Here is a 24,470-nt window from a genome sequence, read left to right on the forward strand (position 1 = left end):
AAGGAGAATATAGAAACTAGATGTCTATCTGAAGATTAAGCTTACGCTATTACTGTGATGGATGACCCTCCACAGGCTTCATATGGATTCAACTGCTAATTTCCATTCCCAGAATAAATCCTTTAACAAGTATTCAAGTCAAGATGAATTCTCAGCAAATGCATTTTACCTCCAAAGATTATACATTTTTAAAACATGTAATCATTTCATTGAAAACCAAATTACAAGAAGAAAAAATAATTATTACATTATATTTTTACACACTGGTACCAGGCTGACATAATTGAGAGATTTCAAAATTATAAATTGCTTTTTATGTTTTTTTAAATAGTAATACCTATTCTGTAAAATAACTGATGCCATTCCAAAAATAAAAAAATCAATGTCTGAAATATTTTGATCATATAAATATTATTAAAGCACTTAAACTTAACCATATTGAAATATTGTCTTCTTAAGTTTCATATATCCTTTCTGAGTTGTTAATTAAAAAGGAAGTTAATATTATTAGCGCTATTTTAATAGCTAACATCCATCTTCCCAAAGTACTTATATAACTGTCTACAAAGATGACTGCTTAGGAACAAACTGAATTTCCTTGTGGTTCCGTTACTGTGACTTACTCTGTTTAGCATAGCAATGAGATAAAATGATCCAAATACTATGTACATTTGATGGATATTTCATTTCTATCATTTAAAAGCCAAAATATATATTATCTTGAATTAAGCAAGAAATATGACCACTGTTTTTGCAACCCTAGCTTCATAGACTTTAAACAAATTTATAAACATATTGCTAGTTCAATTTCCCATTTTTTGTTTGTTTGTTACTCTTTAATATAATGAGAAATAAGAAATAAGGCATTCTCTGGGGAATCTGACAAAACAGGTGCACCTCATAGAAATGCAGACTGTTTTTTTAAATCTGCACCTTGTCTTTTTTTTTTTTCTTGCAGAACAAAAAAAAAGTAAATTTACAAAAATGCTGTAAAATACTCCCTGGAACTGATCCCAAATATGAAATACAAAGATGGATAGGATGCTGAGAGTATTTGATGAAATACAGCACCTAAAATCATAGTAATCACAGGAAACAATTTTTTATACATAATAGAACTGCATTTCAAGTTTGGAACCAAGGGAGGCCTCCTTTTCCATAAATCTTTCAGTGAAATACTGATTAGAGCACAACTCTGATGCATTATTGAACAGGCAAACCCTTACACAATAATTGATGGTGGCACTTTGATTTAATGATCCTTATTTTTAAAGCTAATTAAAGAAATTGAGTTGCATGTTCAAAGGGGATTAGCTAAATGTGACGAGACTATTTTGGACATAAAGTAGCTCACAGCTCCTGAACTAAACAAGATACAAAATGTAGCAGCAAGTTATAAAGGGGTGGAGGGCATTTTCCAATGAAATAAGTATAATTTTACATTTTCTGTGAGACCTTCCTTTCATTCATCCAAATACTTATTGAGCACCTCAACTGTCCAAGACATTGGGCTCTAGATGATGGGACAGTAATTAAAGAGGCAAATGCTTTCAATAATCACTAATATGCTAGATAGCCTATAAAATTACTCTATCAAGATTAGTTCCCAACCTTTCTTTTAGTAGGTATGATTATTGAATAGCAAAGCAGATAGTGGCCTACAATCCACATTATAATTTGCAGATATTCTACAGTAGCTATTGACTGTCATTGGCTGATAAACTTAAATGGTAGGAAGACTGAATTTAGAAAATAATTCCTTAACCCAAGATGTTTAGCTAAACAAAAACTGTTTTAGAAATCATAAAAAAGAATGTTTAAAGAGTCATTCTGAGTAATCAAAAATGCAAATTTTCTGCTCCTGTCTTATGTATACCAGTACACAGCTTCAGTGCCATATTTGTCTTAAAATTCCCCTATGCTAAAAAGGATAATCAACCATGAAACTCAAGATGGAAAGCTAAGAACACTTAAAACTAAAGATGAATTAAAGAGTACATAAGATTCTTGTCTTCTCCCTTTCAGTATTTAGACAAGTATATATGAATGATCCACAATCTACTAAAGCAACACTGATTTCTATAGCTTGTTAAGTGATCAAATCAAGTACAAAACTGTAGACGTGCTTTTATACAACGTCATCAACTTAAGTGAAAGGCCAAGTAGTACATTATACTATTTTATAATGTTCTAGTTTTCACACATAGCTGCATCTACAAATGTTTTATCCATTCTTGAAATAACATCATGGTTAGAGCGTCTGCTCCAGGACCAAAGAGTTGTGGGTTCAATTCCGGTCAAGGGCATATACCTCAGTTGCAGTTCGATTCCCGGTCCTAGTTGGGGTCGTGTGGGAGGTAACCAATCCATGTGTCTCTATCACATCCATGTTTCTCTCTTATTCCCTCCCTCCTTCCCTCCTTCCCTCCCACTCTATCTGAAAAACAATGGAAAAATATCCTCCGGTGAGGATTTAAAAAAAGAAAGAAAAATGTATACTCACTAAAATGTTGGGTTCGAGCAGCATAATGCAGAGTACTGCACGTATATTTTATAAACTAATGTTTTACACCCTACCCGGTTTGGTTCAGTGGTTAGAGCGTCAGCCTGCGGACCAAAGAGTTGCAGGTTCCATTCCAGTCAAGGGCATGTATTTCAGTTGCAGTTCATCCCTGGCCCTGGTCAGGGTCATGCAGGAGGCCACCAATTGATGTGTCTCTCTTGTATCAATGTTTCCCCCACACCCCCCGCCACTCTCTCTGAAGATAAATGGAAAAAAATTTCCTCGGGTAAGGTTTTAAAAAAAAAGTGAGCATAATTATAAATAAAACCAGAATGAAAGTTTATATTTTAAAGGTCCTCTGGTTAAAATGTGGGGGCATAATTTAAAGAGAAATGACAATGTTAATAAATTTGAATTTACAAAATGTTTCATTTAAGTGCATTTCTCTTTAGGAATGCTATTAAAAGGCTACCCCCTCCCCACCCCCCATCAACTTATTTGTTCCTTTATATTAGAGAGCTAAGGGTTTAGCAATAGTGTAAATTAAAGGTAAAAAGCATTGGCTTCAGGATCAGACAGACTCAGATTCTTCTCCCAAATTGACCAATGAATAATTGTGTGATCCAGATTAAGTTACTTAAGGCCTCTAAACTCCATTTTCCTCACTGGACAAAATAAGGATAACCCCCACCCTCCTATGAACTGATGGACTGGTTAAACGAGACAAAATCCACAGTACATCAGGGCTCCTTAAAGGTAATTATTGTTGTTGTTACTATAGCATCAAATGTAAATCAACTGTTCTTAAATTCTTGGGTTAAAAAACTCATTTAGGTTATACCCAGTAAATTTCACATTTTTTCCCTCCAAAGATCATTTAACTTTGTCACAAAAACACCACACAATTAGCACCATTTGCTGTTTTAGACACACATGCATACCCAATGGCAAGATGGTGTTGCATTTTAATCCAGCACTGTATAAAAAGCTTGAACAGTGCCTTCTTGCCCAGGATAAAACAAGAATTTCAGTCCTTTCAAAGGCTCTATATTTACAAACTTTTAGTTAAAGGAACAAACATTTAAAAGCTGTTATTGTACCAAAAATAAAGTATTTGAAATTCCTACAGTAAATAAACTTTATGGTAAATGTAGAAACATAAGAATCACTCTTTTTCTTTAAACTTCTAGACAATGTACATTAGAGTCTCAAGACAGACATTTTTCTGGTATATGGCTGTAATACTCTACCATAAAATAAAAGTAAAACCATTTCAGGAATAAAAAAAATCATTCTTAATTTTTCACAAGCAATGTAAACTGGGAAGAATTCTATTCCATTTTTAGATAATTCCTGTTAATGGGGTCAAGCCATATTTTCTTTCTGTCCTCCCTCCCCTTACCAACACCAAGTATAATTTAACTTACATATTCTTGAGAGATAGTATTCCTCTCTACTGATGGCAAGCCTACAGATAAATAATCATTTCAGTCTCAAATCAGAAACCACAGAGAGAGAGGTCATGTTTTTGTCATTAATATAAGTAGTGAAATAAAAGCTGAGGAAACAGGCATTTCTGCTCTTGGAGACATGAATTGCACAAAACAGTCTCTTTCTGATTACCAAAGTCAAAACAGAGCAACAAAATGCCGTTATCAAAAGTCTCATCTTTCCATCAATCTTAAAAATATAAATGTAAGAAATTATCAGTCACTGATGCACTACTGAAAAGTGTCATGCTTCAACAGTTTGGCCATGAACTTGATTTAGCAGTTTTATAAATATTTACCTACAGAATGGTGGCCCTGCAGGCATGCCCCAGAATACTGGTGTTCCATTAACACCCTCAGCTGATAGCAGATATTTGAAAATGACCCTCTGAAATACACTAGCTACCTATTTCTCTGGGTTCTCTGAAATTCACTTCTGTTTTAAGACAAAGCATCAGAAAAATAAAAAAAGGGTGTACATTCCTTCACGTACCCTCTGGCAGAAAAGCCATTACATTTATAAATTAGAATGCAATGTATTCTTAGTATATTTCATTCTTAGAAAGATAGAAAAATGAAAGAAGCATTTCTTAGGAGAACAATTTATGTATTTTACGATTACAATTGAAGCCCTTACATATCAGACTGTTACTAAAACTCTTACGTTAGGCCTGGCCAATTTGGCTCAGTGGTAGAGTGTCAGCCACGGACCAAAGAATCATGGGTTTGATTCTGGCCAAAGGCATGTATCTCAGTTGTGGTTCGATCCCGGCCCTCCCTGGTTCAGGGTCATGTGGGAGGCAACCAGTCCATGTGTCCCTCTCATATTGATGTTTCTCTCTCTCTCTCTCTCTCTCCCCCTCTCTCCCCTCCTCCCCCACACCCCCAACTCTATCTGAAGATATTTGAGAAAAAAATATCCTCAGGTGAGGATTAAAAAATAAATAAATAAATAAAACTTTACCTTAATTTTATGTTATGTGTCTTTTACTCTAATTTTTTAAATTTGGGGAAATAAAAAAATATCAATTGTTAAAATTCTTTATTTAATGGAATGGTCAGATGATAGGATTAATACAATTTTAACTTGATACAATAAAGTTTGATACAGAAAGCTGAATATAAAAGAGCAAAGACAATTTTCAACAAAACCCTTACATTACTAAAGCCTTTACAATCTGGCTTACAAATTTCCTCTCTTGCCAACAGCCTGCATAGATTCCATCTCTCTGATAATAAAGTCAGTATGTGACTGTTTCACTGTTCCTTAACTTCAGCACTGCACACTTTATAAACCCAGTAATTCTGTTTTGGAGGGTTGCTCTGTGCATTAAAGATGGGTAACAGCATCCCTGGACTTTACCCATTACATGCCAGTGCATGCCCTCTCCATCCCCTAATTGGGACAGTCAAAAATGTCAAATGTCCCCTAAGAAGGGAGAATGTAAAAATCACACTCACTTGAGAACTGCTCTATACCCATGTCAACATTGTTCCCACCACCTGAAATAATTTCCCTCATCTCTGTAGAAAACACCTCATTTCTCAAGACCCATCAGACTTGTTATCTCCCATGTAAACTTTTCTTTTAAAGTTAGTAATTCCTTCCTCTCATATCACCCACCTTCTTGTTCTATTTAATTATATAAGAATATATATGTTCTGTTTACCCTCCTAAATGGTGAGAACTTCCATCTTATTTATTCACTGTATTTTTATTGATTTTAGGTTTTCAGTAAAGGTTTATTAATAAATAATTATGAGCCTTCTTTTATAAAAGCATCCATGAGATAACCCTCCCAATGTCAAGAGAAAATCTGGTTCACTGAACGATGTCTCACACTGAGCAACACATAATCCTCCAGTTTTTACTGTTGTTTGTTTGTTTGTTTGTTTGTTTTATTTATTTATTTATTTATTTATTTATTTATTTATTTATTTATTTATTTATTTTTTGCCTTGCTTCTGGAAAATGGAAATTAAATGATACACTCAATTTTAGTAACCCACGGTCCTGGAAATATCTAGTTCCCTGATACTTTTATTTGATCTTTGTTTACATTTATCTGCAAATCACCTATTAGTCAACATGTTTGCTTGCCTTCAGAAGTTATGTCAAACTGTTTTTGGAATGTGAACAGTAAAACTTAGAAACATAGAAGTATAAACCAAAATTTTATACCATGAAGACCATATTTCAAGAATAAAAGTGAAAAAGAATATAATAACGTTCATCGACACTGAACAGTAATTTCCAATTTGATTTTACGTTAAGTCAGTATCGCTCCAATTATTTCAAGAGACATCAAAATTTCTAAGGAAAAACTTAGAAAAATCTGGCTTAATTTCATGTCTATATACATTATGCATCTAGATGATATGTATATGAGCCAAGACTTTTCTGGGAGAAAGCTGAATGAACTAGGAGCCTGGAAATATCAAATAACAAGAAGAACAAAATATGAGAGTGTCACACTCCCAAAAAAATCTGGAAATCACTACAAGGAGAATCCTCTAGAACATTCAGAGGCTTGGGGCTGGTTTCCTCTATCAGCCGCTCTTGTAATCTGAATTACCCACATCACTTCTTCAATCTTACAATTGGTCTCTGTTACCAAAGCCAAAAAAGAAATACTCAGCAATGTAAATTTTTAAGTATTAGTCCCAAATTTCTATTGAAATCAATAATTTTAATCCACAGTTTTCCTAAAAGTAACTCACAATAAAAAGATGTCTGATTTAATGCCTGTGGTCAATTCATAAGGCGAGGCAATTAATTCATCAGGAAAGTAGCATACACCTATACTGGACTGGAGAAACGTCACAGAATAAATATGCAAATCCAATTTCCTCATGGCTGACAAGTTCCTATTATCAAACTGCTAACGTGTTTATTTGCCCCTCAATGGCTGGATTTTTGTCATGAATACGCATTGAGCCCTGCAGTTATTAGCTGTGATGGTTAGGTGACAGGGAGGACACTTCTGGAGAATTTGCACTTGACAGATCCTTGACACACAGTCACATTTCTCTTTTTTCCTTCTCTTCACTTAACAAGAATCATGCAGTAGGAAATAAACTGGAGCCATTAGAGATTATTCAGGTTTAATAGCACACATCCTTTTAGCTGGCGGTTAGAACAATACACAATGTGGTGGAGTTAAACAGAGGCATCAATTATATTCTCAGACCTGTTAATATTTTTGACAATATTTAAATAGCACATCCCTTCAGGGCATGGCTTTTTTTGCCCTCTCAGTTACACACCTGTCAAGTGTTTAATTTGCCAAAGGGAAACACAGTTTGATATCTAAGGGCAGTCTTAATACTGAAGAAGCAAATTAGAAAAATTAAACATTATTGAATAGAAGTAATGAGGAGGATCTGAGGGGAAAAATAATAGGCTTAATTCAACATGGCATCTCAGCATCTGTCATTAGAGCAATAATATGATCATGTTCTCCAATACACTACATATACCTTCAGCTTTTCAATTATTCACTCTCTCTGCTTCTTAAAAGACAGGAAAATTATGGTGGAGAAAAATCAAAGGAGTCAAATATACCAATAATTCTAAAAAAGGAAGCAACAGTAACTTGCACCTATTGTGCATATAGAATTGTACATCTGAAAAAATAATTTAAGTATAAGGTAATAAACAAAAGCTAGCCATTGATCAGATTTGTGTAGCTACTAGTTTAAAAGCATGAAAAAATTCATTCCTTAGGTACACTAATTAAATATTAAACTATAAATATTAATAAATTAAGTTGGTAAACTATAAAGAAAATTTAAATCTAACACAAAGTTTAGAATATTTTTGTTTAAACTTCAAAACAATAAATTTTACTCTAGTCATACAAGAAAAATACTCTGGTTCATAAACAAATGAAATTGATTTAGTAAAGAATGGAGACTAGCCCTGGCCGGTTTGGCTCAGCAGTTAGAGCGTCGTCGGCCTGTGGTCCAGAGAGACCTGCTAAGGGCACGTACCTCAGTTGCAGTTTGTCCCCAGCCCTGGTTGGGTGGTGCGGGAGGCAGCCACTCAATGTGTCCCTTTCATGTCGATGTTTCTCTCTCTCCTTCCCATTCTATCTGAACAAAAAATGGAAAAATGTCCTCAGGTGAGGATTAAAAAAAAAAAGAATAGAAACTAATGTGAAGATTCAAGAAAACCAAGAAGCTATCAGTGGTTTTAACAAAAACTAAACTTTTATCAGCTAGGGATCAATTTTCTGCCTTTAGGGGGGAAATGACGTGAAATAGGCTGCAGAGTTAAAAAAGGGCATGGCCTGTGCCTTGTGAGGCCAAGAAAACTGAGTTCTAGTTCTGGTCACCCAACCTCTCTCAGCCATTAGGATGTGGGCCACATGGTTTCCTTGGTCCCTTTCAGTACCTGAGGAGGTGACCAAAGAGCCGAAAGTTCAAAGGCTCATAAGACATGCCTATAGAATTCACCAACCTCATAGCTTACTTAGTTCTAAACTATATCAGCATCTGTCATTAACACATCATCATCCTGTACTTAGTCTCAGACAATGAGACTTGATATTATGCTCCATACATTTCCAAGGAGGCTGTAGCTGGTCACATGGAACTCAAAGTCTTGGAGCCCATATCCTGCTTCTACTTGGAAATGTAAGAGAAGCTCAACAACAAGTAGACCTATTTCTCCCCTCCAGGCAGCAGACCTTGTAAGTACAAATGCTATTCCACTTACATAAGACTGACTAGAATGGGTATTTTTGACAGTTATCTCACTGGTCTAGTGGTATTTCCTGCCATACTTACTAATACTTTTTGTTTCAACGTTTCCTCTCATTCTAATCATATCTTCATAATATAATTAGAGGAGAAGACAACTGCTCTTCTTCACACACTGAAAAACCAGATAGTTTTCCACATCATAATCACACTTACATTCAGAATACTGATTTCTCCAAAGGGGACAAACACAACCATATATAACAAAAACACCTCTTCTTCTCAATTCATTAATAATGACTTTAAAATATCATTTAGTAGAAATTCACTAGAGAAAACTATTTTGAAAGATCTTCTTGATTTACTATTTCGGCTACAAAAATATCTACGTTAAGAAGTTTAATGAGCCCGGCCGGTGTGGCTCAGTTGATTGAGCATCGTCCTATGGGCTGAGAGGACCTGGTTTGATTCCTGGTCAGGGCACATGCCTGGGTTGTGGGCTGGATCCCCAGTGGGGGGCATGCAGGAGGCAGCTGATGGATGTTTCTCACATTGATGTTTCTATCTCTCTCCCTTCCTCTCTCTCTCTTAAAAAAAATACGTGTGTGTATGTGTGTATGTATGTATGTATAGTATATAAGTTTCATGACATTAAATAAATTCATTCTCTATCACTACTATTTGTTCTTTTTGATTTGGCACATTTTGGAGGTTTTTTTGTGTTTTTTTTTAATTGGAGCTGTTTTTTCACTGAATTATAAAACTAGTCTTCAAGTTTCATTTTTAATTTTTTTTATCCTCACCCAAGGATATTTTTACATTTATCTTCAGACAGAGTGGGGGCGGGGAGTATCAATGTGAGAGAGACAGACACATCGATTGGTTGCCACCCACACGACCCTAACCAGGGCTGGGGACAAACCGCAACTGCGGTATGTGCCCTTGGCTGGAATTGAACCTGGGACTCTTTGGTCCGCAGACCAATGCTCTAACTGCTGAGCCAAACTGCCCAGAGCTCATTTTTAATCTTTTAAGGCAGAATATTTATTAGCAAGTCATCCATTACCATTAAATTAATGCTAAAAATATTAGAATGGGAATTAACTTGGACCGAAAGCATAGATTGACTTCAAACCTTATGAGGATAATAACCATTTTAAAAATACAGATTTTTAAACCTAAGAAATGGTGATTAAATTAAGTAAGTTCAAAGAACATCTGACTTCAATTTTCATTCTGTCATTGTGATATGTTTCAGTTTTAATATAAATGCTGGGACTTTTTAACGCTCATAATTTTTACAGAAAAAACACTGTGTTACATTTAGAAGTTCTAGTGTTTATCACCATCTGATGCTGTCACGGAAGGAATTGCTACTTACACTCCTTTAAGAAGTGAGAATTGCAATTCCTCTAACTGATGACAATGTAATTATTCCTTTTACTGTCAAAATAGAGGTGATTTCCCTTCCTCACACACGATTACACATGCAAATCCAGGCTTATCTGAAATCTTTAAGTGCGCTGAATGTCTGAATCTGAAAGAGCAAGACCATGGGAACAATGAGCTGTGGTGATGATGGAAACCAAGTCTACAGCCATCCACCCTAAACATATTTTATTATCCCCTTCTCCAGTAGGGGCTCATTCTTTAGCATTCACAGAGCTTTCAACACAATGTCATATCATCTATAATATACAGCAACAGCCACTACAAAAATAACTAGGGGGGAAAAGCCACAGAGAATCTGAATGTCTCATTTGGAGGTTTAAATGACTTCATTAACTATTCATTAACACATACAAAAATCAGCCTTTCAGAAAAACACAAGCCTTTCCCAAGATCTAGGCCATGCAGTGAATGCCTGGGTAAATGGTGTCCTACCTGGTCTTTCAGCTGTTGCACAGAAGTCTGGAGGTTCAGAATCTGACTGAAGAGTGGGCTCTGCAAGACTGACTTTAGAAGGTTCAGCTTCTCTTCATTGGTCACGTCCCCACGCTCTCGCAGCTTGGCTTGCAGGCGCTCTGCTGCCTGCAGGGCCCGGGTTGTGTCTACACCAAAGAGCAGCATCAATCAGTACAGGTTTCAACACACACATCAACCCATGCTCATATAAATCCTGACACTATTCCTTTTGAGAGCATAAAATTGACCCAGGAAAGAAAAAAAGAAGGACTAAAATGTGTCACTATAAATATGTCCCTCAAACCTTGAAGTCCTGGGTAAGAGTCAGTTTGAAAGCAGGGAGCTCATTATAATGTATGCTACACGTAACTAACTGTAAAGTACAGAAACTAATTCACATAAAGTATATTTGAGTTCTAATGCCAGCTATTTAGACTTTTTAATCAAAACTACTGAAGACTAAATGTTCTGTGATCTTGCAAATGCTGATATTTTCACCTTTTAAAACTTTACTTATGCTCTGGCCGGTTTGGCTTAGCAGTAAGAGTGTTGGCCCAGGGACCAAAGAGTGGAGGGTTTGATTCTGGTCAAGGGTACACACACAGGTTGCCATTTGGTCCCCGGCCCTGATTGGGGTCCTGTGGGAGGCAACCAAGTGATGTGTCTCTCTCGCATCAATGTTTCTTTCTCTTTCTCTCTCTCTGTCTCTGTTTCTGTCTCTCTCTCCCTCCCTCTTTCCTCCCCACTCTGTCTGAAGATAAATGGAAAAATATCCTCAGGTGAGGATTAAAAAAATTTTTTTTATTTACGTATATGAAAAATTAGAAATATAACTAACTCACAAACAAGTGAGTGTGGATAATGTTATAACATCCAAAACATGTCAATTTCATACACTAAGGAGCAAAGCATTCTATATTCTATACTTGAAAATTTACTTGAAAATATGTCACGATAACGCATGTCCCTTCAAAAAACATGACTTTTTAATACTTTAAGTGTTTTTCCTTAAATTTAAATAACAAATTTATATATACATTTATAATTAATATAATTCAAATGTTAATTGATCATTTAATGTATCAGAGTTAAAAAATAAATATTTTGAACAATCCTAATAATATATAATAATATAATAGTAATAATAACAATAATAATAATTAAAATATAACTGCAATATCATAGTAACAAAAAAGAGTGGGAATTATCACTAGAGAAACTTTCTTGACCATTAAATGTGGGATTACACAGAAACTGGGAAATTAATGCATGAATTAATGTTGACCAAACATATATAAATTTTAACAAACAATATTTCCTCATGTACAGAATTTTAAAAGCAAAAAATGATAAAGGTACACATAAAAACTTTATTCTGGGTCATGTTTCCCATCGCATCTCAGAATAAAAATCTAGTATTATTCCCGTCACTTCTTGGGAGGTGTGTGGCTCAGTGATACCTTACAGAATAAAGATTAGAAAGACGTGATTTAAATGATTTTACATTTTCCCTTTGCCTTCCACTTGCTTATGAGGAAGTTTCCTACGTGGTCTAGTCTTTATGGTATGGGACTTGAGCATAAAACAGGTGATGAAGGAATTGTACACTCATAAATTCTCTTTCTTTTTTATTATAAGAGGTGTGTATATTGCACCATGTCCCATACATTTTCATTACAGCCATAGTACCAGGAACAAAAGTCACAGTAATGATCCCCATGGTCACAAAAAATGCGCCTTCTCTTTTTCCTAACACATACTCTCACCCTACCCTTCAAAACACACAGCTGTCAAGACATCGGCTACATGCATCAAGGTGCCAGACAGAAATCCAGATCCCTTCCAATAATCATACCTAAAGAGTTCCCTACAAGAAGTGAGAACTGTGGTGTCAGATGAGGGACATTAGGAACTGGGTGTATCATACCTGACCCTTTACAACTAGTTCCACAAACTAGTTTCTCTAAAGGTAAAGAGCAGTGTGGGGGAAAAAAATTAACATATGATCTGGAGAAGACTGAATAGTTCAACTACCTCATGTAGAAATTAAACTGCCTTAAATCATCACTTAAGTTTGTCAGTCTAATAATTTGTTACTGTTAACTTAAAAGTAAGAGCTCAGTAGTATTTCACCTGCTGTAAAGTAAGAATATGACACAGGCAATAATCTTTTTTTTCAGTATTAAAAATAGTGTGAAATTTTCTGGTGCTATTCAGAAACAAACATTGGCCAGCATTAGGTTCATACATGAAAACTGGGTTTACACTAAACATAAAACCCATAATTGGTCAAACATCTCATATGCTTTTTTTAACTTTTGCTTACAAATGATGTTTTCCTAACACTTCAGATGAAATCATCCAAATACAGAAACACAATACCCTAGTATAATGCTAGCGAATAAAAACTTTTAAAAACTAAGTTATGATGACAGAATCCTGCTACTTAGAACACACCATATTTCAAAGATCGCATTGGAATGAATTTCAATTATAAAAATAGTCAGAGAGAAATAGGTCTTACCTATAGTTTCTAACATTTTTTTTTTTCAAAGTTCAGTGTTCTCTATAAACAGCAACCAAAACAGAACTCTGGGGAGAAAAGAAATAAAATATAATGGTTATGTTTTGTCAAAACTTTAAGATTATACTCTGAAACTATATACTATAAAAATCACTTGATCCTACTATAATTCCTTCGACCATTAAAATCTTGTTGACTTAAAAGAGAGTTTTCCTTATAGGCAAAAAAAGTAATCATTTTAGGACTAATTCATAATTATCTTATATCAGCAGATAATACTTGCATAATGAGACAAAAGGCATGAAATAAATCTATTTCAAGTAAGATGACACACATATCCAAAAATCTTTCATTAAGAGCTCCTCAACACAGCACACTATCATATTGGATTCATGTAAAGATCCTTACCCGCAGAGTAAGCAGCTTACCTGACTCTGCATGAAAAATTCTGCGGGCAAAAAAATGACAATGTAAAAAGCAGATGTGGCCCTGGCCTAGAGTGCTCACAGTCCCAGCTGGGGAGACAATGCACACACACCAATTAGAAACAAGTTGTGGCACTCAAGCAGCATGTGAGCCACTGGAAGATAACACATTAAATGATGGATGAAAAACTGAGGAGAAGGTGTTAAATAAAAGCAGATTCTTCAAAGGTTTTCAAAATACCCTCCTAACTATATAATATTCTCTCCCTTCCCATTTTAAAAACACATCTCAACTTCAACTCACACAGAACTTATCTTTCTCTGGCAATACTTATCTAGATATTTTGAAGTATTAAATTCAGATCTCCACTGATGATGTCCACATCACTAACACATCTTTAATCTTTGCTGTCCAATAATTTTGCACAATGTCTCCACAGTTACATCTACCCTTTGTCTTGCAGAAAACCAAGTCACCAGGAAGTCAGTCAGTAAGTCTTTCAATGAAGAAAAGGAATCTACAACCACATCCTCATTTTCATCTGGAAGATGAGAAAGAAGATTTCTTGAGAAAGAAAAAGTGCTGTTTGAATATGGAGAACATATACTCATTCTGACTGGTGTTCCAGGCTTCTTAGGGTATATTCCTAGAAGTGGGATCACTGGGTCAAATGGCAATTCAATTTTTAACTTTTTGAGGTAACACCATAGTGGCTGCACCAGTCTGCATTCCCACCAGCAGTGTACTAGAGTCCCCTTTTCTCCACACCCTCTCCAACACTTGTTGTTTGATGATTTGTTGATGGCGGCCATTCTGACAGGTATGAAGTGATACCTCATAGTTGTTTTAATTTGCATCTCTCTGATGATTAGTGATGTTGAGCATTTTTTCATATGTCTCTTGGCCATTTGTATGTTCTGTTTGGAGAGGTGTCTAGTTAGGTCCTCTGCCCATTTTTTAATTGGGTTCTTTTTCTTCCTTCGGTTGAGTTGTCAAATAGCTCAACCACTGGCACTTGTTTCCTCAAATAGCAGCACTATTTACAATAGCTAAGATCTGGAAACAGCCCCGGTGTCTATCAAGAGATGAGTGGATAAAAAAGTTGTGGTACATATACACAATGGAGTACTATGCAGCTGTAAGAAAGAAAAATTTCATATCCTTTGAGACAACATATAGGGACCTGGAGAGTATTATGCTAAGTGAAATAAGCCAATCAGATAAAGGCAAATATCACATAATCTCACTTATTTGTGGAATATAATGAACAAAATAAGCAGGTGAACAAAACAAACTCAGAGACATAGAAATAGGGTTCAGACTGAGAAACCTCAGAGGAGGTAGGGGGCGGGGGGGAGGGAAGAGACCAACCAAAGAACTTATATGCATGTATGCATAACCAATGGACATGAATAACAATGCTGGGGGTGGGAAGGATCAGGAGGAGGGTGTCAATGGGGGTAAAAAGGAGAAACATCTGTAACAAAATTAAATTAATTAATAAAACAAAGTGCCCTGGAGTCACAACAAGAAGGCACTGGCCCTAAACTGAAACTGAAACCTAGATAATGGTGTGTCCTTGAGCAAGGGGCCTACCATCCAAACCTTAGTTTCCTAGAAAACACATTTACTCATTGGCTGTATTATGATGAGATAAATAAAATATATAAATTTCTAGATCACTATATAAACCATAACTATAAAATATATATTCAGGGTAAATGCTGAACCTATATGGATGAGCATTTCAATGACAGGTATTGCATGGTTTCATGGGGAAAATACAGGAAGATCTTAAATTTAAACTAATCATACTTTTTCATTCTTACTGACAAGTAGACTATAATAGCATATACTTAGGTTCCCCTCTCCCCCCCAAAAATTAACTTTGACAATTAAAAAGTAAAAGTAAAGATTCCAAGATATAAGGAAGGCTATGTCTACATAAGTATATTTATTTAAATCGCACAAGAAGAAGCATGGATTAGGGAATCTGATGATTTCAGCTTGACCACGTGCTTGCTATATGCATTTAAGTCACTTATCTATCTTTTCTGGAGTTGAAAATCTCTAATTACACATGAATATTCATAAAGTTTGGAAAGGGTAAAATTGTATACATGAGTACTCAGTATACACAATAAAATTTGGTTCTATTCTCTTTCCCTGCTAAAATATTAACTCAGAAAGATAGGCAATATTGGCGTGAGCTAGAAGAGGAGGCACCCTATGAATTTAGAGGCCCACTGATGTAGAAAGCATCTGCACATAAAGTATAGAGTAAACAGTTCCCAGCTGAGAAAAACACTGCCATCCAAGAGTTCACCTACAAGTCAGTTATGTGAAAAAATAGCTCCCCCCTGAAATAAACTCTTATTATCATGAAGGTTTTTTAAAGAAAGGCTCAAGCTGCAAGTCACTGACATTAGCGCCCAGTTGAGATCTCATCTCCTCTGGATTTCAGTGATAAAAAATTAGTTTCAGTTTGTCTTCTCTATTCTGATGTCCCTAAAATAAATACGCAGATATTTTTGTGGTTTTCCATATTTCACCATTAGTAACCATAACAGAGACAAGAGATTTAAAAAATGTGCCCTAAATCCCTATCCCAAGGATTCAGTTCTAATTATAAAGAAACTCATTTATAAGCACAGAATTTTTGAGATGCAGAGATGGAGTCCACTTCCATCAAACCACAGATACGAATTCTCCTTCTCATCCCTTCTCAACACTATATAGAAATAGAAGGATATCTGAGAGATAACAGTAGATCATAGCCAATAAGTAAGACTTAAAAAAGATGCAACACATGTCAGAAGAATGCCAAGTTCTGAAGAATGGCAAGTTTTTCTGAGCATTTCAACTGAGCAGTGAGGGTGATGAATCAGGGGCAGTAAAGAGAAGAAATGAGATATGGATACCATAACAAAGTAATGAACACTAATTCTAGAGCAGAAGTAATCATAAGAGCAAACGTAGCACCTGGATTTGAATCCAGGCAGTCTGGCTCCAGAGCCAATTAACAAATTATAACTTCTCCAATATCCTGTCCCTTGGGAGGAAGAAGATTTACCTTACCATTCTCACTCCTCTTTCCAAGTTCAAAATTGTGTACACCTTGCCCTACACAAGGAGAAACTAAAGGAAGAAATAGGGAGACGATATGTACAAAGTCTAGGGAACCAAAAGAGAATGAAATCTGAATGGACTAGTGTCAACGATGCAATATAACCAACAATCTATACAAGATATGAACGAGTCAAAATTAAGTCTTTTAGAAACCATGGGTAGATATATCAAAGAAAGAACAGTAATATTCAACATTTATATAATGCTCACATATGTTCAAACAAATCCCTTTTAAAATCCAAAACCCTAAGAAAAAATATGCCTCCTTATGTTAATATTCAAAATATATTAAATAACATGGCTATTACATTTCAAGGTAAAAATACCTCAGCAAAATGAGAATACGCATATTTGAATAGCACAGAAAACACTAGTTCTCTTCTAGCTACTGTTGGTATACTGTGCTTGTACTATTATCACCTCTTGGTTATAACTGAACCTGTCTGATTTCAGTAGCCATGGCGCTCAGAACTACCAGACATAGCAATAATGACTCAATTAATCCATTACCTATGAGGAACTATAGAGCCAGCACATTACATATACACATTACACCACAGGAGCAGGATCCTTGACCATCTTGCTCTCCACAATATCATCCACTGCCTGGCTCATTATTCTCTCCATTTCCCAGATAAGACAGCAGAGGAAAGGAGAGGCTGAGGTCTTACTCAAGGCCACCCATCTAGCAAGCAAGCTGGAGAACTCAGATATGAATCCAACTCTGCCTGATTTCTTCTCATTCTTCTATCATACTACCCCATATTTTTCATATTTTCTTGAAAAAATATCTATCATATGGTGGAAATATATTGTTAAATGAAAAAAAGTGCAGGGCAATATATTAAATTTCTAGCATTTGTTTAAAAGGAAGGGAGAAAAATGTCTGTATAAATAAAATTAATATATGCATGTTTAATAAAATGCATGGACTATTTCTGCAAACTTACCAATGACTAATAGTGGGATGTGAGGGGCTGGAATATATTAAGAGAAACTTATTTTGCACTTCAATTGTTTTGTATTTCTTAAATTTTGTATCAATATAAGATTGCCAGAATTAGCAAATAAAAATACAGGATACCTAGTTTAATTTGAAGTTCAGATAAATGAAAAATTTTGTAGTATAAGTATATCCCATGCATACTTGGGACACATTCATACTAAAACTAATGTGTTGACTGTCTAAAATACAAATTTAACCAGGCATCCATTATTTTATCTAGCAACCCTTCTTACCTATATATTAGCTTAGGAAAAAAACTCAAATTTTCAAAATCAGTTCAAAGCCCTTGTGATTCCTGCAAAACTTTAACATAATGACAGAGTTGCCAAATCCTTTAGAAATGTCTAAAGATTTTAGCTGTGACCATATGATTCTCCAATAATGGGCTGGTAACACTAGTTTCAGCAGAGGATAAAAATCAAATAGGGCCCAGCCAGTGTGGCTCTCAGTGGATCAGGCATCGTCCCATGGACTGAGGGATCCCATTTTAATTCCTAGTCAGGGCACATGCCCAGGTTGCAGGCTCGATCCCCAGTAGGGGGTGTGTGGGAGGCAGCCAATCAATGTATCTTGCTCACAACGATGTTTCTATTTTTCTCTCCCATCCTCTCTCTAAAAAAAGAAAGAAAGAAAGAAAAATCAAATAGGATATTTGGTTTTATTTAGAAACAGGAACTTAATAACTGACTAATCATTTTCCTTTTCAACAAGTTGTAGGGGTAATGTGTAGGCACAGCTTTTCTGTAGTAGACAATCAATGCTTGAAACATAAAACAAACCATTCTGCTCAATGCAGATTATATGGCAACTAACAAGTGAAAATATGTTTTATGCTAAAAATAACTCTACTAAGAGAAACTGTCACAAATGCATACAATTTTCCGGTTATCTTAAACAATTCTAACTGGGAAAAGGAGTATAACATTTAAAGAGCCTGCTGCAATGGTTTGCGGCTTGTCCAAGTTGCTCAGCATCTGTTACTGCATTTAAATTTAGCATGGGTCTCATGCAGAGCTGCATCAGCACTATCTGACATTAGCAGGTAAAGGCAAGGCTGCAGACATTTGCAGGTAGTTTGTCATAAAGTCAATTGGCCATGACAGTAAAACTTACACTTTCAGTCAGAATTCATATTCTAGGATACCATTACTGAACCACTGCTCCGACAGCACAGAAATGACACACTACCCACCAGCAGTCATCCAACAGAAAACATTCAGCTTCTTTTCACATCTGTTCTTCTGAACTTCTTCCTCATTTTTATAGGCTGAATCAAAAACGCATTCGTAAACAATAACTTTACTTTCAAGTTGACATTCATGAAATCTTGTTGAATTCCTTCAATAATAGAATTTATTAACTTGATTTTATACCCCCAAATCAAACACAATCAGGTATGAAGGAACCTTACCTTACAACATACTCCAAATACTGATTATTAGCCTTGCCTTCCTTTATAAAATGAAAAGAGCAATTACCTGTCCAAAGTGAAAATGCTGAGGGTGTCATGGGGTTAAAAAAGAAACTCAATTCTGTTATTTACTGATTCAACCAACACATGGGGTGCCTACATGAATGACATGTTGTTGGGTGGTAGAATTAGAGAAATGAGGACACAGCATGGGAACTCACAGGCCAAGTGACTAAAAGAAAGAAAAATCCTAGTCAACAGACATTTAAAATACAAGAAAACAAAAGAAGAACACCAAACCCAAATTGAAGGAAAAAGCTTCTGAAATCCCTGTATGGAGTCCTAAAGAACAGCTGGGACTTGGGACAGAGGAGTAATAAAAGAGCCCTTCCAAAGAGGTAAGGGTGCACAGTACCTTCTGAGAACTGCAAGGAGTATCTTATACCTGGACTGGGGCTGAAGAAAAAGGAAGGACGGAGGCAGAGGTGATGAGGCTAGAGAGGTGGGTACAGGCTAAATGACTGAGGGACCTGCATACCATTCATTTTTTTGGTTAATCCTCACCCTAGGACACTTTCCCATTGTTTTTAAATAGAGTAGAAGGGAGGGAGGAAAGGAGGAAGAGGGAGAGAAGGGAGTGGGGGGAGAGAAAGAGAAAGAGAGAGAGAGAAACTTCCATGTGATCGATTGTTTGCCTCCAGCACATGCCTTGACTGGGGCCTGGGATTGAATCTGCAACCCAGGTACGTGCCCTTGACTGGGAATTGAACCTGGGACTCTTCGGTCCACAAGCTGACACTCTCACCACTGAGCCAAACCGCCAGGGCCCTGCATACCATTCTTAAAGAGTTTAAATATTAAATTCTGAAGTTTATTTTGGTACAGTGAGTAACATGGTTACTTTGTTTTAGAAAGGCCACTCTGATAATGGTGTGGAAGACTGTAAGAAGCAAGATAAACTGATTAAAAAAAAAAAAAAAAAGAAAGCCAATTTTAAAAGAGGCCATTTTAAAAAATATTGAAGAAAATGAAAAGCAAATAAAAATGGTAGATGGATTCAAGAATTAAAAGCTATAAGCAAAAGAACCTGTAATGTGGGCATAATCAAAATGAATCTAGCATGAATTCCAGCTTTCCTGCTTGAGTTACTGATTGGATTGTAATACCAATCTCCCAGATAAATAATATAAAAAGAACAGCAGGTCAATGGTATGACTGTTCCGGAAATAAAATCTGTCCTGATCAAGAGGTTAAAAGGCTGAATTACTGTACATTATAATGCTACTATGAACTGAATTGTATGCCCCAAAACTCATATGTTGAAGCTATAACCTTCAATGTGATTGTATTTGGTGATAAGGCTTTTAAGACCTTCTAAGAAAGAGATAGCGCCCGCTCCCTCCCTCCCTCTCTGTCTCCTTCCCTTCCCAGTCTCTCCACAGGCAAACCCAAAGACAGGCCATGTGAGGACACAGGGACCATCCACAAGCCAGGATGACAGTTCTCACCAGAAGCCAAACCCTGCTAGATAGACCTTGATGGCAGACTTTCTAGCGTCCAGAATAATGAGGAAATAAATTTGTTATTTAAGCCATCCAGTCTATGGTATCTGTAACGGAAGCCCAAAATGAACAGGTTGGGGCAAAAGTATGTTAGTGAGTATGCAAAATACAGCTTATTCCATATGAACAACTGTACATAAATCTACTTTTGCCCCACACTGTAGATTTCAACTTTCCCAAAGCTCCTACTCCAAGAAATACATTATCACACACTATGCTATGCTCCTGTCCTCCAGCCAGAACCAGTGGAACAAGGGTTGGGCTCCAAGGGAAGACAATCCAAGTGCTGACCTGAAAGGTAGAACTTGCCTAGTCTCTCTTGGGAACTTAAGAAGAGAAACATTCAGAGAATAAACTAACTAGTGGTGGAACTAGAGTTGAAAAAAAACAGAAAAAGAATGAGGAACATTCAATGTTAGATCTAACTGACAAGGTTTCACTCCATAAATGAAACCACAGTAACTGTGAACAACATTTAAAATAATGGTATTCTTAGCAAAATCATTCTTGTTATAGGGGGCTAGAAGTAAAAGTTTCACATCAAACTCCACTAGAAGAATAAGCCAAACATGTATGTCAAAAATTTAAAGTACAGTACCATTAAAAAACAGAAATGGAAATCTATAAGCTATAAGCAAGGAGGAAAAAAGATTAAATAAAGACTACTCAAACAATCTATAAGAGGAGAGGAACAGATAAAAAAAAGTAAACAGGAAAAGAAATAGTAAACATAAAAACAAGGGGACTGAAATAAATCCAGATGTCTGTATTCCTAATAAATACAAATGAAGTCAGATTTTTTTTTTAAATCCTCACTCTAGAATATTTTTCTGTTTATCTTCAGATAGAGTGGGAGGGAGAAAAAGGGAGAGAAGGGGGGGGGGAGAAACATCGATGTGAGAGGGGCACATCGACTGGTGGCCTCCAGCACAATCCTGACCAGGGCCAGGGACAAACCGCACAGAGGTACCTGCACTTGGCCAGAATCGAACCTGTGACTCATTGGACTGCAGGCGCTCTACTGCTCTACTGCTGAGCTAAACTGGCCAGGGCCAGACTCACTTATTAAAGAACAAATTCACAATCCAGATGTGAAAATGAAACTGAGACTTGCAGAGTAAGTATAGTTTGATATCACTTATCTATATTTGTAACATATATAAAATAATATATGCTACAGATAAATATGTACATATGTACTCTCATCATATTCAACAATTAATTAAAAGGACACATTCTAGCCCAGCCAGTGCCGCTCAGTGGATTGAGCATCATCCCATGCACCAAGAGGTCCCAGGTTCAATTTCTGGTCAGGGTACCAGTCCAGGTTGTAGTCTCGATTCCCAGTGGGGGGCATGAAGGAGGCACCCTATCAATGTTTCTGTCTCTCCTTCTCCCTTTCTCTCTCTCTTTAAAAAAATGAATTAAAAAGTCTTTTTTTAAAAAAGGACATATTTCTTGCCCTGGCCAGTTTGGCTCAGTGGTTGAGCGTCGGCCTGCAGACCAGATTGTCCCAGGTTCGGTTCCCGCTAGGGGCATGTACCACCAAAAAAAAAAAAAAAAAAAAAAGGACACATTTTTAAAATCAATCATAGTACTAGTTATTTTTAGGGGTGGACAGCTGGAAGAGGTAGCTTCGGAACAGAGAGAGGTTAAAAGGGTATTTTAACTTTCTGTTTTTTATGGAAACTATATTTTTGTAATGTTTTCAAAATATGTATGTAAAAAAAGACTGGCCGTGACCCAATGACTGTTAAAACGGAATGATGTGATCTGGCCAGTGTAACTCACTGGTTAGAGCATCATCGGCCCATACACCAAAGGGTTGTGGGTTCGATTCCCAGTCAAGGACACATATCTGGGTTGCAGGTCTGATCCCCAGCCCAGGTCGGAGCATGTGCTGGAGGCAATCAATCAATGTTTCTCTCTCACAAAGATATTTCTCTCTCCTTCTCTCTCTCTCCCTCCCTCCCTCCCTTCTTCCACTCCCTCTAAAAATCAATGGAGCCCTGGCCAGTTTGGCTCAGCAGTTGGAGCATTGGCCCACGGACCAGAGTTTGATTCCAGTCAGGAGCACACACCTTGGTTGAGGTTCGGTCCCTGGCCCTGGTTGGGGTCGCGCAGGAGGCAGTCAGTCAATGTGTCACTCTCACATTGATGTTTCTCTCTCTCTCCCTCTCTCCTTCCCTCTCTCCCTCTCTCTCTTTTCCTCCCTCCCACTCTATCTGAAGATAAATGGAAAAAAAATATCCTCAGGTGAGGATTGAAAAAAAATAAAGAAATAAAAATAAAAATCAATGGAAAAAATATACTCAGGTGAAGATTTACAACATAAAAACACAAACAAGAAAAAAAAACCCTGAAATATGTAATGACAGGATTTGCTGCAATAATAATTCACTATAATATGTACACTGTAAAAATCTACACTTGAAATGTTTCACAATAAAAATTAGAAAAACAAGAGATTGGCAAGAAACATGAAAATGTTAGTATCTAATTTTGGAGCAAAGGACTAGGATTGATTATTTCCTTCTTTATACTTCACAATATCTTTCAAATCCTCTCCATCATCCTCCCTCAACAACAAAAGATTTCGCCTAAAACTACTAAATTCCTTGGGGGGAAAAAAGTATCATTGGTAAATGCTTCCAGAAAAATAATTTCTTCAGTACAGATTACTGAACTCCAGCAAAATGAAAAGAAATATTATGAAAAGATTTCTTCAAAAAGTATTATCTCGTAAGGACTTTTCACTTTTACCGTTGAAATAAAGCTTTTTTTCTGATGTTCTGGTGGCAGCTCTGCTTCTAGTTTCAGCAAGCCATTTTAGGAAAGAGCCTTAGAAGCAGAGGTTTAGGGTCCGGGATCAGCCAAGCCTGCAGGAGAGAGAGCAGGGCAGGAAGTGAGGAACTCCCGGGTTCTGCTTTTGAACTTACACACAGCGTGAACCCAAATCCCCATCTTTGGAAATGATGTCTGAACCCAAGAAAGCACATCAATATAAATCTGTACTAATTGAAAGAAAACTTACCTATAATGTAGATTCAAATGACAATTCAATGTAATAAATAATTCATCACATAATATATTTATGCTAATACTCTAATATAGCAATTTTCAATCTCATGGCACACATAAATGAATTACTAAAATTCTGAGGCACACCAAAAAGAGTATTATATATTTTTTTCCAATCAGACAAAAAAAAAATTTTTGATTCACTTACACTGGATGACTATTGTTGAGTTGGCTACTGTCATTTTTTTCTTGGACAACCTAAGGGAAAAGAGGTCAGTGCCCTGACTAATATAGTCTGGTATTGCATCAGGTATTTAAAAATTGTTGTGGCACATGGGTAGAAAATTACTGCTCTAACATGAAGCAGCATATTAATCCATAATATGGAGACATTTATAAATCAAAATCATTACTTTGACCGAGAAGCCACAAACTCCAACCAAACTGTGCTAAAAAATAACATCTTATCCCTTTCTAGGAATTTCCTAATAGGGAGGAAAAAAAACAAAAACTGTTGCAAAGAAAAATATATATAACAAAACTTAAAATATTTTATTATAGATACACAACAAATATATGTATACTAACAAACATGTTCATTAAATTAACTTTGGTTTTTAATATTACTTTCTTTTTCTTTTTTTTGGTTAATCCTCACCAGAAGGTATTTTTCCAATTGATTTTTTAGAAAGAGTGTAGAAGTGGGGGGTGGGGGTAGGGGTGGGGAACACTGATGTTAGAGAGACACACTGACTGGCCGGGATCGATCGAACCTGCAACCCAAGTAAG

At 36.2% G+C, this 24,470-nt stretch overlaps 1 protein-coding gene across 3 annotated transcripts in view; it reads right to left on the bottom strand.

Annotated features, from left to right (window-relative positions):
• MPDZ (multiple PDZ domain crumbs cell polarity complex component) overlaps positions 1–23,475 on the bottom strand; it is a 137,309-nt gene extending 113,834 nt beyond the window's left edge. For all 3 annotated transcript variants that reach the window (XM_036260789.1, XM_036260788.1, XM_036260787.1), the window contains exons 1-3: positions 23,424–23,475; positions 13,127–13,194; positions 10,582–10,748 (exon numbers count right to left, since the gene is read on the bottom strand). In XM_036260789.1, coding sequence (XP_036116682.1) covers positions 10,582–10,748; positions 13,127–13,142 — 183 coding nt within the window. In that variant the 5' untranslated portion in view covers positions 13,143–13,194; positions 23,424–23,475. The remainder of the gene's footprint in view (positions 1–10,581; positions 10,749–13,126; positions 13,195–23,423) is intronic.
• Positions 23,476–24,470: the final 995 nt, after the last annotated feature.

The sequence above is a fragment of the Molossus molossus genome, unplaced genomic scaffold (genome assembly GCF_014108415.1).
Source record: "Molossus molossus isolate mMolMol1 unplaced genomic scaffold, mMolMol1.p scaffold_m16_p_14, whole genome shotgun sequence".
NCBI lineage: Eukaryota > Metazoa > Chordata > Mammalia > Chiroptera > Molossidae > Molossus > Molossus molossus.